The 17,419-nt window shown below is 40.3% G+C and overlaps 1 protein-coding gene across 7 annotated transcripts in view; it reads left to right on the top strand.

Moving 5' to 3' along the window:
- TCF12 (transcription factor 12) overlaps positions 1–17,419 on the top strand; it is a 291,989-nt gene that overhangs the window by 253,958 nt on the left and 20,612 nt on the right. For 3 of the 7 annotated variants that reach the window (XM_068275505.1, XM_068275510.1, XM_068275511.1), the window contains 4 exons: positions 2,017–2,095; positions 9,387–9,460; positions 10,729–10,800; positions 11,750–11,947. In XM_068275505.1, coding sequence (XP_068131606.1) covers positions 2,017–2,095; positions 9,387–9,460; positions 10,729–10,800; positions 11,750–11,947 — 423 coding nt within the window. The remainder of the gene's footprint in view (positions 1–2,016; positions 2,096–9,386; positions 9,461–10,728; positions 10,801–11,749; positions 11,948–17,419) is intronic. The other 4 variants (XM_068275507.1, XM_068275512.1, XM_068275506.1 and 1 more) reach the window with 3 other exon arrangements.

Here is a 17,419-nt window from a genome sequence, read left to right on the forward strand (position 1 = left end):
TTGCTGGACGAAAGAGGTTTTTGTTGAAAAAAATGATTCAAAGATCTTGGATTATGTATAAAGCAGAACGTGAGTGACTGTACCTTTTTTTTTTTTTTTTTTTTTTTTTTTAGCGATTTTTCTTAAAGCAGTGTGCAAAAATGCACATACCTTTTAAAAATCGTTCTGCAAAATTGCAATCAATAAGCGATTTTGCAATGCGATTTTTGAACAAATGTGCATTTTTGCACCTTGATTCCAGCGGAAGGACTTCAAAAAATGCTACATGCAGCGATTTTAACCAAATTGCAACACTGCTGTGGGAACACCTTCATAAGGTGACACTGCACTAGCAAGCTCCCCAGTGTGAACTAAACTAACAGGATATAAGCCAGACGAAGGCTGCAAGGCCGAAAGCTTGCTTATTTTTATTCATTTTTAGTTAGCCAATAAATGGTATCATCCTGATTTAAAACTTCTTGCTTTTACTGATGGCTAACACGTTACAATACCCTACTGCTACTACCAAACCTTATTGAAATATAGTCATATTATCCTGTACTGGAACATCATCGTAACTCTCCAAACCCTGAATTCAATCATGATTTTTTTTTTGTGACTCCGTAAACTAAATGTGGCCATACACTGGTCGATTTGCCATCAGATTCGACCAACAGATAGATCCCTCTCTGATCGATTCTGATCAGAGAGGGGTCGTATGGCTACCTTTACTGCAAACAGATTGTGAATCGATTTCAGCATGAAACCGATCACAATCAGTGAGGGGCTGTTTGCTTTCCTTGATGAAGAGTCTTATCTGTCCTGCTGCATTCTATTGCTAATTCATTTAACTTTTTTTACATGTACAGTATACCGTAACTAACTGAACATTGTTTAAATTTACTTTTTTTTAATGACCCTTATCTAGAGCTTATTTTTGCAATAGAGCTTAAATTTCGAACATTTTCACAAATCCTGAAAAATCATGCTTAGGCTAATTTTTGGGATAGGTCTTATTTTCGGGGAAACGGTACATAGATTTAACTAACAAATATGTTGTGCTTACTGTATCCTTTTTCAATAAATGATATAAATGTGACATTGAAAACAGTTAAAGGAAACCAGAGATGTTGAAATAAGCAGCTTTTACACTTACCTAGGGCTTCCTACAGCCCAATGCTGGCCGTGGGCTCCATCGCCATTCTCCTGGGCCTCTCCTCCGCTTTGTCCCCCAAAATATATCTGTCGCGGCCAGTCATGGTTCACCACGCATGTGCGGCTGTGACACGCTGCTGTCCCTGGGAGCGTTCAGCACCTGCATAGCTAGAACTGTGCAGGTGCAGAACAGCTTGGGGACGCAACAGGAGCGGAGCCGCACATGCATTTTGAACCATGACTTGCCGTGACGGGTACACTTTAATGATAAAACAAAAATAACTGCATTCCCTGTTAAATACAGCTCTGTTTTCTGTAATTGGGATACATCATTCTAGTACATTTAGTGCAGTCAAACAAAAAATCTGCAGGCACTACGGCAATGTAGTCAGCGCACTCTGAGAGCCCTGAAAGTTGGGCATTGTATGCAAAGTTTGCTTGCCAAAGTACTGTAGTCTCCTTCCCTTCCATCTTTCCTGTTGGTGTACCTCTGTGATGGACAGCTCCACTAGTGTCCAGAGGTCACAAGGTTTAAACTCCCACTCAACTTGGTTTTGAAGGAAGTCAGATTTTCATCCTGGGCTTCAGTGCTTTTGAGGATCTTCTAGATGAGAGTGAATTGTTTGGATATTTGTGTTATGCTGGGTACACACTATGAGATTTTCTGGCCGATTTACCGTTAGATTGATTATTTCCAACAAGTCAGATTTGCTGAAGAATCATGCATGTTTTTTTGTTTTCTCCACTGGCCACCTTCTGTCAGTATACTGTATATCAGCTAGCAGTTATTTTCCCCCTTTATGACATAGAAAAACATCAGTTTCTGCTTATGCTTAGAAGAGACCAGAGTAATTCATAACTATGGTGTTCTTTTTCTTTCAGATTTATTCTCCTGACCACACAAGCAGTAGTTTCCCATCAAACCCTTCAACCCCTGTTGGGTCACCATCTCCTTTGCCAGGTACAGTTAAATATTTTCCTTTTTTTTTCTTCTTTTTTTTTTTTTTTTGCTTCTTCATGATAAATGTAATGCGAAATACTAAAACCCAACTTCAAGTTTTATTATTTTTATTTGTAACCCTCTCTCCCACTATCTTGCAAATCTAAAGGTTGTTCCTTCTTTTCCAAAATCCTTACTACTCATAGCATACCCAGAAATTCCAGTAATGCTGTCATGCTGGAGCGTCCATCCTTGTCCATGCCGATGAGGGCATTGCTCAGCATCCTTTGGTGATACAAATCACCACCTCCCTTCACCGGTGATTGGAGGGTAGGCTTGGCTGTCATGAACTTTCTTCTAAACTATTATCAGGGCAGTGATAGTAGCGGTGAATGCTCTAGGCCTTATTCAGAGTCTAGGGATATAGGGGGAGGGGAGGAGTTGGGATAGTTCCCATCAGAGCTGAAGCAGTTTGAAGTTAGGTCAGCTCTGTGGTAAGCTTAAAAATAGTTCATGGTATTGGGCTTTGACTTCACTTTAGAAAGGCCTTGATGCATTGTATGGTTTTATTAAAGTGAACCTTAAAGGGATACTGTAGGGGGGTCAGGGGAAAATGAGTTGAACTTACCCAGGGCTTCTAACAGTCCCCCGCAGACATCCTGTGTTGGCGCAGCCACTCACCGATGCTCCGGCCCCACCTCCGGTTCACTTCTGGAATTTCAGACTTTAAAGTCTGAAAACCACTGCGCCTGCGTTGCCGTGTCCTCGATCCCACTGATGTCATCAAGAGCGCACAGCGCAGGCCCACTATGGTCTGTGTCTGCGCAGTACACTCCTGGTGACATCAGCGGGAGCGAGGACACGGGCGTGCAGGCGCAGTGGTTTTCTGACTTTAAAGTCAGAAATTCCAGAAGTGAACTGGAGGCGGGGCCGGAGCATCGGTGAGTGGCTGCGCCAACACAGGATGTCTGCGGGGGACCATTAGAAGCCCCGGGTAAGTTCAACTCATTTTCCCCCGACCCCCCTACAGTATCCCTTTAAGCCAGAAAAAAAAAATGAGCTTTACTCACCTGGGGCTTCTACCAGCCCCCTGCAGCAGTCCTGTGCACTCGCAGCCACTCACTAATCCTCTGGTCCCCCGCTGCCAGCTAGTTTCGTTTTTGCCGACAGGCCCGCCAGGACTGGCCACGCGTAGCTTTTTCTGCATTCCCGACTGCAATTAGCGCTATTGCGGGCCGCAACGCGTACAAAAATACGCATTGTCGCATATCTATGCGTTCGTAATTACAGTCGGGAATGCGGAAAAAGCTACGCGTGGCCAGTCCTGACGGGCCTGTCGGCAAAAACGAAACTAGCTGGCAGCGGGGGACCAGAGGATTAGTCAGTGGCTGCGAGGGCACAGGACTGCTGCAGGGGGCTGGTAGAAGCCCCAGGTGAGTAAAACTAATTTTTTTTTTCTGGCTTAAGGTTCACTTTAAATCAGTGACACACCATTAGAGAGTTTGACCAAATGAGCTTAATTTAAAAATATGAGGGGTTTTAAATTAACAGCTTACGTCTCAAAATTCAAACAAAACACTTTCATAGTGTGTTCTCTGCCAGCTCACGAATGACTATGATAACACTGCTATTTGAAAGTTCTCTGTCTAAAAAATAAATCCGTTTGGGATCGACTAGGTACAGGAAATATTTAACAAATTCAGTTGATCTACATTTTGTGTTGCTCCATGGTTTGCTTTTGATATTCCTTTTACTGGTAATGGTATTGAGGTGATTTGTAAGGCGAGGAGAAATATGGCTTCATTTTATTGTATGTGAGCCATCTACTGTTGTACATGGGAAAAGCTGAGGCATAACTATACAGTAGTTGTAAGAAATAGATGAAATGTAAACAGAAGGATGGAATGACTTTATAGACTCAATGTACTCAGCCTGTTGTAGATGCTCTGCTATATGATCCAAGAGTAACATGTGATAAAGATCACACTGTGGCTAATTTGTAATATCAGATTATGTTCAAACTTCTGATTGTTGACTTGTAAAAGCTCATTGACATTTTTGAGGCTCGAGTTCCATGCATTTATTAACGCCCCTTTTGTTGGATTTAGGGCTTGTGTATGTGGCTGCAGTCATATTTGAGTTGCTTTTGCATTGCGTTGTTGTTGTTTTCTGTTCACAGCATGTGCTGTTCTGCTGCATATTGCTTTTGGATTCAGTTACTAAACTGGTACAGATCCAATGCACACATGATGTGTTCTGGTATTTCTTTTGCATTGCATTTTATATTTTACGCGGAGTTCAGTTTTTATCTAATTTGCGGACACTTTTTTTTTTTTTTTTCCTCATGCTTTTAAAAACACATGGAAAATGCACAAAATGATTGGAGATAGAAAACTAAAATGTAGATTGGGGTGAATAGGTAATTAAATGAGGTAGATAGATACTTCAATAATTGTTGCCATATTTTTTATTATTTCTTAAATTGACTTACTTGATTTTCAATCTATGCTCCCCCTTAATAAACCCTGCTCTCTCTGTAGCTAGTGAGTAGAGGAGCATTGTTCTTTATATTTCGATAGTAGGCATTGTTTTTATGTGATTATATCTAGGCTTGGCACTTTCCATTCATGCATATTATTACAGGCTAGTTAAATCTATGTTTGCTTAATTATTAATAACTTGGGAAGCCGTGCTGAATGGTTGTATGATGGCTATCTGATGTATGAATAATGAACTGTGGGTGACTGGCTGCTCCCACACTCCCACTTCAGCTGTCTTGTAAAATGTGAACAGCTGTTATACTCAGACAGGACAGGGAAGGTCCTGCTGACTTTACCATTACAGTGCTCTAAAAGTGAGCGAGATTAAACAGGAATTCATGAGTTTCTAACATTATGAATGTTATAGTTAGAAAGCGGAAGTGAAGTTCAGTTTATAGGCATCTCTGTGCTGCTTATTTTGAGTGTGTAAAAAAAAAAAAAAAGTTTTAGGTTACTTTTTTATATTTACATCATTGCATCTGTGGTCTAAAAGGATAAACATCCTGCTCTTTGTTAATTGCATGGGATGCTTTAAAGTAAATGGTGGTTTTGGTCTCTGTGGTTTAACTTGTTTGTGTACAGGCAATACTTTAGTAAGTTGTGATCTATGAAGTCATTTTTTCCAGCTTTAGCTAGTGTACTGTGTGCATGGTTTTCATGTTGGCATGTACACATTATGCACAAAAGATCTTGCTTTGATATATCATTTCTCATAACAATATCTACTTCCCTATTTGACAACTGTTAATTTTTTTCTTTCTTAACTATACTTATCAACCAGCTTAGAGGTGATATTGGAACACCATTTGTGTGCTGCTACAGATGAAGCACGAAGAGCTGGATTTGTGGAATACTATGTTAGCATGCTGCCAGATATAACATCACTGCATGTCTGTTACTTGTGAAAGAACCTGTGCTTGGGTCGGTCTGTAATATGCACTGTTTTTTTGCTTTTCTTGTGACAAGCTCTGTGAAACTATCAGACCAGTGTAAAAGCTTCCAATATGTGTGCTTCAGCAGCATAGCTTACTAAATGCTGTTGAATACAATGTCAGATGTACCCATCCGATCAGTGCATGCAATAACTTGCAAACAGCTCACCTTCACGTAAACTGCTAATATAGACGAAATCTACCTTCACAGTAGTTTCATTCCTTCTTCTGATACCATTTTAAAAATTCATTATAATTCTCAATATTTTGGTTGTTTTACAAAGTTGTAGTGAGTTGTGAAAAGCCAGTTTACTTTTTCTTTTCCTATTACTTCGCTCTAAGATTAAGCTGTTTTTCTGTAGCTGATGAACACTGAAACCAAAACTTCATGGCTCTGTTTTTATGGGACGGTTCCCATGGCTCATTTTGCTGTGGTCGAATGCTTTTCTGCAACTGCACAGAAAAGGGAAGGATATTGCTAGCCCTTAATTCATTTTTGCGTTTGAGCCCTAGGGGATAGATGGTAACTAGCACCAGAAGCTACATGTAGCGTTGAGGAAATCTCATTTGACTAAACAGCGTGAAAAGGACCGCGCCCATTCATCGCAATCTGTACCAACCCCAGCTCACATTCAGTTTGTACTTTAAAGTCAAACACATTGTAGTTTTAAAATAGTGTAGTGTGTGTGTTAGTGTAAGAATGTTTAGTTTGTGTGTTTTAGGTTTCTATTTTCGGTCCTTTCCCACATTGGGTGAGACTAGTAAACATGGTCCTGTAGATGAACTATTCACTGCTGTGGGACTATGATATTTTGGGGGTAAAGCTGAACTTTTATGTGGACATTTGTTTGTCAGTCCATCTTGAGTGATTTATGGACTGATTAGGTGGATTCACCTGATGGGGTAAATTAGACCTAGCAGCAGAGATGGTTGTGAGTGATGTGCAGTGGCAGCTGCTAGAACAAGCTCTGCCAAGCTGAGCTTCTGAATCAACAAATCTAATGAGGAATAGAGAGAGGCTGCCTATCTCACAGAGTTACATGACAGAGCAGATTCTCTTCCCACTAACTTGAGCAGTGAGCACAGAATTCATCTGCGGATAATTGTAATCATTTGTCCAACATGGATATTTTATCCTCGACAAACTGTAGGAAGATGTGTAACCTCCAAGTGTTTGGGGGATTTTACATGGTGTCTCCTCTTTAAAAGGTATTCACTGACTGTTTTGTGCACTGCTTTCATTTGAAACGATCTTAATTTGTGAAATACCCAACAACAAATTTGTAATAAACTTATTCCTGCTTTCCCAGACACCGTTGTGATTGAAGAAACATACCCATAGGCCTTTTCTTTGATGTGCTTTTCTGGTTTTCAGCAGCATATCCATAATTTATTAATGTTGTTGCTGCATTATTCAGTGGGTGAGGTTATATGGAAACTGACTTGTGAGCAAATAAATCATTTATGTCTTGTTCTTCACTGGGAGGAGACAGCATTCAGCTGATAAACGGGTGTTATTTTTTTGTCCAGCTAGAGGCTGTTTGATAGTATTCTCGCATATCAGCAAGTAGACCTGTACTCTGACTACTGTACACATTACACCATGTTTGATTATTCATATATTTGAAATAAGGATATAAATTGTGGATGGTGTAACGTTAAATCAATTAACAACTCGGCTGACTTTATATAGGAGGTAATTTACCATAACAGACAATAATTCAGCCAGTGTTGGACAAGGCTCACACTTTTTATTTATTCCATAGCAGCTAATGTGATAACTATAAATGGACCTTACACAAGAACGGCTTGCTCCAAACACATGCTTTACTTGGCCAGTTTGAGGCAGAACTAATCTGGTTAGTTTATTTATATAGTTAATCCGTTTTCAAATGTTTGATTGGAAGCACCTACACCAGCCATTTCCTATGAGTGACGTCCAAAGCTGTGGGACGCAACCTGTTAAGTCTTTAACTGTGGAAAGTTTCACTTGTATGTGAGGCTGCAAAAAATGGTTGTACACATGTTGGAGATATCACAACACTAATTTGTCTGTGCATGAATTGCCCAGGATCATAGAGATCACCCCACCCCCCCTTCACTAAAAAAGTGTTAGCAAAATTTTAGCTAATCATATTTTCTCTTTAAGTGAACCAGAGACGAAGCACCCTTGTGTATTTTACCATAGAAATCAGTGGGAACATTAGAGAAAACATTTACCATGCTCTCTGTTCCATCCTCACTGCTAAAAGTGTCTGTTATCTAGCTGAGATAAGAATCCCGGACTGAGCATTGATTCTGGCTTTGCTATAATGACTCAGCTATAATGATTCCTGAGCAAAGCCAGCAGGGGGCAGGCTTGGACTTGAAGACAGCAAAGAACACAGTCTCAGCTATAATTATTCTGTAGCAAAGCCAGACCGACTGCTTAGTCGGGATTCTTATCTTAGAGGTGATAACAGGCAAATTAAACAGAGAACAATGTAACAAAGAGCAGATTAGGTGTTTACTGTCATGTTCCCACTGATTTATAAGGTAAAATACATGAGGTTGCTTCATCTCTGGTTCTCTTTAGTACATACAGTAGAATCCCCTTCTAGAAAACGCCAAGGGACCTGGCCAAGTAGTTAGACTATATCAGAAGTTTACTATATCAAAATTGGTCATAGACTGTGTATTCATACAGGCACATGCTCGGGACCTGTAAACACTATTTATTATAGTCAGATGTTTATTATATCAAAGTTTACTGTAACCAGATTTTACTGTTTTGTTATTGTATCACAAATAATGCCTCATACCGACATGAGACTAATGTTGCCTGAAATGATTTTTTAGCATTTCGAGCAACAATGTGCAGTCTGCACCCAACACTGCTGGGGAGAATAGCAGAATTATCCAATTCATCTACAGCAGGGGTCTCAAACTCAATTTACCTGAGAGGCCGCAGGAGGCAAAGTCAGGATGAGGCTGGGCCGCATAAGGAATTTCACAATCGCGGCGCATCGCCGCCCTCTGCCTGCCCCTCTCACTCTTTCTTCACAGAGAGGGGTGGGGAGAGGTACCGATTGACGTCAGGAGGGGCAGAGCTGAAGCTGTAAGCTCTGCCCCTTCCAGGAAATGCCGGTGGATTGCCCCCCGGGCGATTTAGGGGCTCTGCAACTCTCGTTTAGCGGCGGGGATGCGGCGGATTACTTGGGAGCACTGAAGCGAACTATAAGGAAGCTTTTGCCGGCGAGGGCCACAAAATATTGTATCGAGGGCCGCAAATGGCCCGCGGGCCGCGAGTTTGAGACCCCTGATCTACAGTAAGACAAACCTGCTGCTTTCCATGCCCCAATCTATAGCTTAGTACATCTTACTCTACATCAATATGTTATATGTAAATATTCTTTTATCGTTAAGAGCATCAAAGTTGACATAAAATCCACTGTGAACAACTATGCCAGCCGGGAATCTAGCATGGCTGCCCCATCATTAAATTCTCACATAAGTGAGCAGATTATTTTCATGTTTGCAGGTCTCATCACTATTTTTTTTATGGACCATCAGATTTCTTTTGGCTGGGTCTTTTAAGATGTGATAATGTGATCACTACAATGTAGTTCCAGTTTAACTAAGAAACCGTAATCAATCAATTAGTTGACCACTCTTTGTGGTGATCTGGTTTACCAGATTATGCCCTGAGATATCAAATGTGCCAGAGCTATTCTAAACAGAGCTGGGCCGTTTGTGATTGGTGTTTATACAACACATTTCATGCAGTTAACCCCAGTTTTCATTTTTTTTTATTAAATATTTTAAGCTAGTTTTCATAACTTTCCCTTCTATTTTTGATAGGTGCTAACCAGTGGTCGAGACAACAAGGACAAACGCCGTCATCTCCAAGCTATGAAAACTCTCTTCACTCCCTGGTAAGTAGGATTGTGTTATTGTTGTAGGAAAAGTGTGCTTTTAAAGTCCTTACATTTTTCATAGCTGTCCGATCCATGAGGAAGTCATCCGTATGATGTTACAGATAAATTCTTTTCTAGCAAGTGGTCTGGTTTGAATGAACAATATAAAACATATAGGGTGTGTCTGTTACCATCTGTTCCCAAGTCGTCAGGCCTCTCTGTTTGAGACAGCTGCTGTTAAATTACTTTTATGGGAGACCAGTATCCTTCTCTAAACCCAAAGCACTTTTTCAGCATTCGTGTGTATGTGTATATATATGAAAAGAGGAGAGTTCATAAAGTGAATGCAAAATGTTTTGATGGACTTTAAACTGAAGCGTCAAGCTGTTTGTTTACACAAGGAATCTTCTTCAGGGAACTTAGATGAAGTACAGTGATCTCCATTACTCCTCCTCTGGGCACATGGGCATTTTTCTTCTTCTCCAAGTTACTGCATTCATTTATAGGTGGTGCTGTACACAGCTTACTTTCAGTTTACCTGTGCTGTGTACTGACACTGTTTTTGTTTTACGCTATGATGTTTGTTCCCTGTGCCCATTGCACAAAGTCCAATCCATGCAATAGAAAGTCTCATACACATGCCTGACTAAAGTTGGCCAAGGTGGCTGATTATGACCGCCTCAGCCAATAGTCAGGCGTGTATACATAGGCCATCAACCAGCAACGGATGGTCGGCAAGCGATCCGCCCGGCGGATTAACTTGGCTAAGTGGTGGCCAACTTATTTGAAGACTCCACTCCCCTGCCTGCCACGTGACGTCGTGCATGCACCACTGTAATCCCTCCACCCCCCGCATAGCAACATATAGCTGCGTAATATGTTGGCGCTTTATAAATACAATAAATGAAATAAATAGCAACAGAACGCATAGTCAGCTACATGACTGACACACATCTGTACAGGCCGGCCCAGCGATGTCGTCCAATGGGAGCGGGTGACAGTTGTTAGATGTATACTCCTCTAAAAATGTACTATTTATTTGGTTAACTAGACTAAATGAGCTGTATTGGTCAATTGCTTTGTGATACATACAAATAAAATTACCATATAAATCGCCTTGTTTTTTGTGCTGAGTATTTGTAGTTTGATGCATTTTTTTACAGTTGGTCCTTCGCATTAACTTAAGTAACATTTCAAGCTTATACGCACTTCAGCTTTTTTTCCTCTTCTTCCCTTAATTAATCTTAACCTTTGCTCTGCTTCTTGTTCTGTCTTGACTTTGCCAGAAAAATCGGGTTGAGCAGCAACTTCACGAGCATTTGCAAGATGCTATGTCCTTCTTAAAGGATGTCTGTGAGGTAGTAGTATTTCTCTTTAGCTGGTGCCATTTCTTTGTGTTTTGTATTGGTGCACTTCTTCTTTTCTTTGACTAAACTTTGCTTTGTGTAATACAAATGCCTCCGTATGTTTTTCCCTTTCATGTTGCAGTAATCATATTTCACAGGGCTTTTTGTGCTAATTGCTTTCTTTTTTTTTATACTAACTCTAATACTCTTATACTATATTTAACCAAAGCCATTTATCCCAATGTTTAGTATAATTTCATTTACAAAAGAAGAATGAAAACAAGACAAAAGCACAGGCTAGAATCCATATGGATCCCCAGCTGCTGTTTGATTATATTTTATAGAATGATCTGACTGCAAAAGAATAGCTTTATTGCTTTAAGCTATGATGCCCCAGTACAGAAGCAAGGAGAAAAAACATTTAAGACCACTTCATGTGTATGTCACCATAGTCAAATCCTAAGGCCAGGAAATAGCTGGCCGTGAAAGCTTCAGAGGCACAGGGGGATCTTCTTCAGTTTTTAGTGCTAGTATTTGGGAGCATCTATAGTACCTCAGATGAAATGGGTGTCATGATATTTGGCAGCTTTAAAGTTAAGCCATTAATTTTGCAGTCAACGTCCACAAAATGTACAGAATTTTACATTTTTAAGCAGCAGTGTTTACTTTTCATATTGTAAGTTTGTAAGAAGGTAACTATGTAAACACATGATTCATGTCTCTACTAACAATTAAAGTTAAGCTCCCCACATGTAGTAATCGGTTATTAATATGAGCATAAGGTGAATGATTGTTTATGTCTCTTTGAAGAAATGGCTGGAACTTTAAATGTACTCATTTTTATAGTGATCGACCAATTAATTAATTATTGGATGTTTATATTACTTAGAGTCCTTGTGCACAGTATAGCTTTGTATATATTGAGACATTTTTGGCAATTGAATAGTTTATTTCATCCCAGCAGTCTCGAATGGAGGATCGTTTGGATAGGCTTGATGATGCAATACATGTACTTCGGAACCACGCAGTAGGACCTTCCACAAGCATTCCTGCCGATATTCACAGCTTACTGGGCGCAGCACATAATGGACCCATTGCAAGCCTGACGGCGAACTATGGAGCAGCTGGACTTGTACCAAACAGTCGGCAGGCCTCAATGGTAAGAATATTGTACTGCTAATTCCCACATGCTGTTTGATTTGTAATGTTATTTCCACTTGTCCAAACTGGTAAATAATGAGTGTCTCAGTAAATGTTGGTTAGCTAAAATGTATTAATACCTTACGTTGTAATCTTTCTGGGTAGACTAATGTGATTAAATAGAACACCTGCTACTCATTTCAGATTTGAGGTATGGCTTTTAGGGGAAAGTGAAGGGAAAAAACTGAATGCCTGCACACACTCTGACCTTGTCTGTGGCCCATAAAATCCTGCTCTGCCATGTGCCGAGAGCAGACACTTTCTGCACAGTATATTTTAGCTTATACTTGCATTTTTTCCAGATGTGTAATAATTGGCAGAACATTTTTCTCCTTGAAATACTGTGCAGAGAAATTGAATAGGAAAAGCAGTCAAGAGGGACTGAATTTCAAGCGTTCTGGTCTGGAAAAGCTGTTTATTGTAAATTGGAACTAGACTTCAATAGCAGATGCTGGCAGAATGCAACTTGAATGTAAATGTTTTTTGAACAGGCCTAAAATTTTCATTCCCCTACCCCCCCCCCCCCCCCTTCCCCCCTGTTTACCCCCACAAAAAATGAAGACAGACAAAGCACAGCTGTAGTGGAAGTAACGCTGGAAAGGAAACGATTTCTAGACTACTCCCAAAGCAGTGTAAAATAATTCATTCCATATTTGTAAAAGCCTGGGAAACATTTGAAGAAAAAAAATAAATGAATGTAAAATTTAGTGATTTTTTTAGCACATGCATTCTTAATTCTGTACTTTTTTTTTTTTTTTGTTTTGTTTTTTTTTTTTTGTTTAGTAACGTTCTTGAAGTATTATGTAAGAACCTTGAACCAGTTTTTGTTGCCTGTTTTTAGTGACGCACTTCTTTGCCACATAACAATATCTGTAGTTCTGGAGAGCTGCCAGGGCACCGAGTCTACTAGATGTTCTCAAAATCGTTTTTTAACCATTAGCCAAGGCTTTTTGTTTCACATGATAAAAGCATTATTTGTGATGTTAAATGAATATGTGTAATGTATGTATATAGAGTAATCAGCGCTGTAACTTTTCTGTGGTACAAGTATTGAACTGAATAAGAATGGCCTCGTGATTAGTTTGTGTGCCCAGTGTTCACATTTAAACCAGTTAAGCAAAAAATGAACTTTGTCCATCATAACTACTTTACTTAAAACTTTTTTTTATATTTTTTCCCCATTTTTACCATAGACCTAAGCTATTTCCTAATAATGTGGAGAAGGTTTTACAACCTTTTTTTTTTTTTTTTTATTTATTTCTATTTTTTTCAGGGGGGGGGGGGGGGGTTGTCTGATATAGATAGCGCCTAGGGTATCAATCATAAATTGCAATGGGATTCGGGTTTACATCCTGGTGATGGCTGATGGAGTTGAGGTTTTCCATCAGTTTTCCAAGCTTTCTGCTGACTTCCTCTTTTCTTGGATATGAATTGAAAGAAAATCTCCCCAAAAGCTACAGCATTTGCATTACAGTGCTAAAGTAAACTTAATTCTGTCTCCCCTTCCGCCGTTCAATGCCTCTGCCCAATAAACTGCTTGCAAGCTGCCTTACATGCACTGTGTTTTAGGTAAATGGAATAGAAACATGTTAAAGATAAAGTGCATACTCTGGAATATTCACAATGTAGCCATTACGCTTTGTGTAGTCACATCTTCATCATTCACTCTGGTGTCCACTAGCTGCTGCAAGTGTTTACATGCAGTGCATTTACTCTGATTACTTCAGAGAGTTCTGTCATAACAGTGGGCATCCTTAGAATCTCTGCTTGTATAATTTGATCCTGGTCTCTTGTGAAGGAGGTTATTAGACAAGCTCACATACAAAAACAATTTGGTTGCGCTGTTAGGTACATTGGAGAAAAACAGATGCTAGTTGGCTCTCTGTGGAAATTACAGCAGTGCCTAAAGGCCCATCTACACGATACGATTCTTTGTGCGATACGATTAAATCCGACATGTCTGATCAGGATTCGATTCAATTCAATTTGCCATTGTTTTGCAATGACAAATAAAATTGAATCAAATCCCGATCAGACATGTTGGATTTAATCAGATCGTAAATAGAATCGTAATCGAATTGCACAAAGAATCGTATCGTGTAGATTGGGCTTAAAAGCAGTTCAAAGGCCAGTGTAGTCCATTTGTTGTAGCCCGGTTTTATTGGGAAGTGAAGTCTCTGTAATCTTTGAAATGTGGACAAGTTTGGCTTGAGCAACAGACTCAGATAGCAGACTGTCAGCTGTATGCTAATGAGCTGTACAATTAATGCTCCAACCTATCAGGCCATGCTGAGAAGGCCACTCTGAGGAGACAAAGAACTGTTTGTACACCTGTTGTGTGTGGACATTGCCATCTTAATGGCTTTAACCCTTTGGGTATTGTGTACCACCGCCAAGCTTTGCAAGTGAGATTGACACTAGAGGCGCTGAAAGAGCAGAACAAAGCAGAGGCTCAGTGCAAGTTAAAAAGGACAACGCAGGCTGTGAAAGTTACATTCTTCAGGAAGCATGCAAGAAACATTTGCAATTGGAATCCGATTACAGATGGGCTGAAAGGAAGTCCTGCTAATTTGATTAAGCTTGAATTGCATGCTCCTGAGTGGGATGACGTAATGGGAAGATTGTTAACCACGTAAATAAAAATGAACTTCATAGAAAGGTCATTGATTTTCAGATGATTAAAAGAAAATCCAGAGACTTGATTTGTTTTTAGAAACATCTGTGTGACAGTTTGTTTGCATGTCACTATGACATATGAACTGCAAGATAAATATCTGAAATACAAAGTGAAGATTGACATTTAACAACTCCGTTAGAGTCAGCAATAGCATAGCTGACAATAATGTGAATGTATATGAAAATGTGACTTGTGCAACCAAAACATTTTTAAATATGCTTTCTTCTGAAACATTATGTGCAGACTTTGTATTTTCTTTCTTTTCATTTGGAAAACAAGGCATAGGGCTGGTGCACACCAGAGCGGTTCTGGAGCTTTTTTAAAGAGGAACTGTTGCGAAAAATTTTTAAATTTAAAACGCATACAAATAAGAAGTACATTTCTCCCAGGGTAAAATGAGCCATAAATTACTTTTCTCCTATGTTGCTGTCACTTACAGCAGGCAGTAGAAATCTGACAGAAGTGACAGGTTTTGGGCTAGTCCATCTCTTTATAGGGGATTCTCAGCATGGCCTTTATTCTTTATAAAGATATTCCCTGAAAATGATTAATACAAAGATGCTGGCCAGCCTCTCTGCTCGCTGCACACTATTTTGGCAGTTGGACAGAGCAACTGCCATTCACAAAGTGCTTTTAAAAATAAAGAAAACCCTGAGAACCCCCATATGAGAAGATGGGCTAGTCCAAAATCTGTCGGTAATGTCAGATTTCTACTACTTACTGTAAGTGACAGCAACATAGGAGAAAAGTAAGTTATGGCTCATTTTACTCAGGGAGAATTGTACTTCTTATTTGTATGTGTTTTAAATTTTAAGATTTTCACGACACTTCCTCTTTGAAGAGACTCTGAAGCGAGAATAAATCTCGCTTCAGAGCTCATAGTTAGCAGGGGCATGTGTGCCCCTGCTAAAACGCCGCTATCCCGCGGCTAAACGGGGGTCCCTTCACCCCCAAACCCACCCCCGCAAGACTTGGTCGTCAACTTGGTCGTGAATTTTTTCTTCCTGGAGGCAGGGCTAACGGCTGCAGCCCTGCCTCCAGTCGCGTCTATCAGACGCGCATCGCCGCCTCTCCCCCACCCCTCTCAGTGAAGGAAGACTGAGAGGGGCGGGGGAGAGGTGAAGGTACGCGTCTGATAGACACGCGGGAGGCAGGGCTGCGGCGGTTAGCCCTGCCCCAATGCGGAAGCGCTCCCCGGCTGTACAGAGGGGATTTGGGGGTGAAGGGACCCCCGTTAAGCCGCGGGATAGCGGCGTTTTAGCAGGGGCACGCGTGCCCCTGCTATCTATGAGGTCTGAAGCGAGATTTATTCTCGCTTCAGACTCTCTTTAAAAACGCTAACTGTTTGAAAACTGCTTGGGTAATGTATTTCAATGGGCTGGTGCACGCCAGAGCGGTTCGTTTTTTCCACAAATGCAAACTCAGGGGCTACAGCATTTTTTAGATTTCTGAGGCATTTCTGCCTCAATGTTAAAGTATAGGAAAGTGGAAAACCGCTCTGGAAACCGCTAGATCAGAGCGGTTTTCCAGGCGTTTTTGTTACTGAAACTGTTCAGTAACAGCTTTACTGTAACAATTGATGAAGTCTGCTACACATAACGCTCCAAAAACCGCTAGACAAACCTCTCTAAACATGCCTAGAATCACTCTGAAAATCTGCTTCAAAAACCTCTAGCGTTTTGCGGATCTGCTAGAGGTTTTTGGTGTGCACTGGCCCACACTGACTCCTGCAGTTTTGTCTCGTCCCTGTGCAGATCAGTTTTGCTTTTTCATTTACTTTCTTTATAATGAATCTGAAAAAGAGATAAAGTACTGGGTTTGGCAGTAGTGTGTAGGCTGCCACAGCAGTGTTCCTATACCTATGGTACTTATAATAAATTACTTAAATTTCTTTATCTTGTAGAAGGACTAGGTAGATACAATAGTTCATTTAAAGTGACCTCGTGTCCAAACCATGTGAAGTAAAGCAAACATCTATGTTGCCATCTTATAATTGTTTCATATCTAGCTTAAAGCGGACCTGAACTCAGAAGTTCTTCTCTGCTCTAAAAGATACGCAACAGCATAATAACCTTTCAAAAAACACAAATTTTTTGTTACAGCTGATATAAATCTACAGTGTCTTCTGCTTTCATGGAAGCAGACATATTGTTAACATCCTGTGCTTTTAAATGAGCTTATTTGCCATCTTTGCTGTGGCAGTCATGTGACACAGGGGAAAGATCAGATTACAACTTGTAATTAGGCACAAATGGGGGAATTAAAAAGGCTACACTCTCTAAATACATACAGGGTGCATTTCTCTGATTCTTTTTGTCCTGTGCAAGAGTTCAGGTTCACTTTAAATGTAATTATTTTTTTGTGTGTGGATGGAGTGAGCCTTAGGTCTGAGTCACAAATTGTGCACACACCCTTCCTGCCTTACAAAACTGTGCACATTGCCAGTCCGTCACCATCTCTAGTCATGTGATGTTGGTAACAAGATTCATAGGCATTGTTCTTCTGTTGGTCTAGAACAGCTTTCCTTCTGAGAAAGAGAAATCTGCAGTTCAGGGTCTTGTGTCATTGCGTATAGCAACCACCCGTAATTCTTGTTTCATATTCAAGTCAGCACACTGTACAAATGGAGATGGACAAACATTTTGTGAACAACTTACATGAAGATTATTGCACACAATCTGTATACAGAAAAATATGCTCAGTGAGATGCAGCAAGATAAAACAATTCCCGCTTGGGGTAATATAGCTGTAAAC

This window comes from Hyperolius riggenbachi, chromosome 3, assembly GCF_040937935.1.
Source record: "Hyperolius riggenbachi isolate aHypRig1 chromosome 3, aHypRig1.pri, whole genome shotgun sequence".
Lineage (NCBI taxonomy): Eukaryota > Metazoa > Chordata > Amphibia > Anura > Hyperoliidae > Hyperolius > Hyperolius riggenbachi.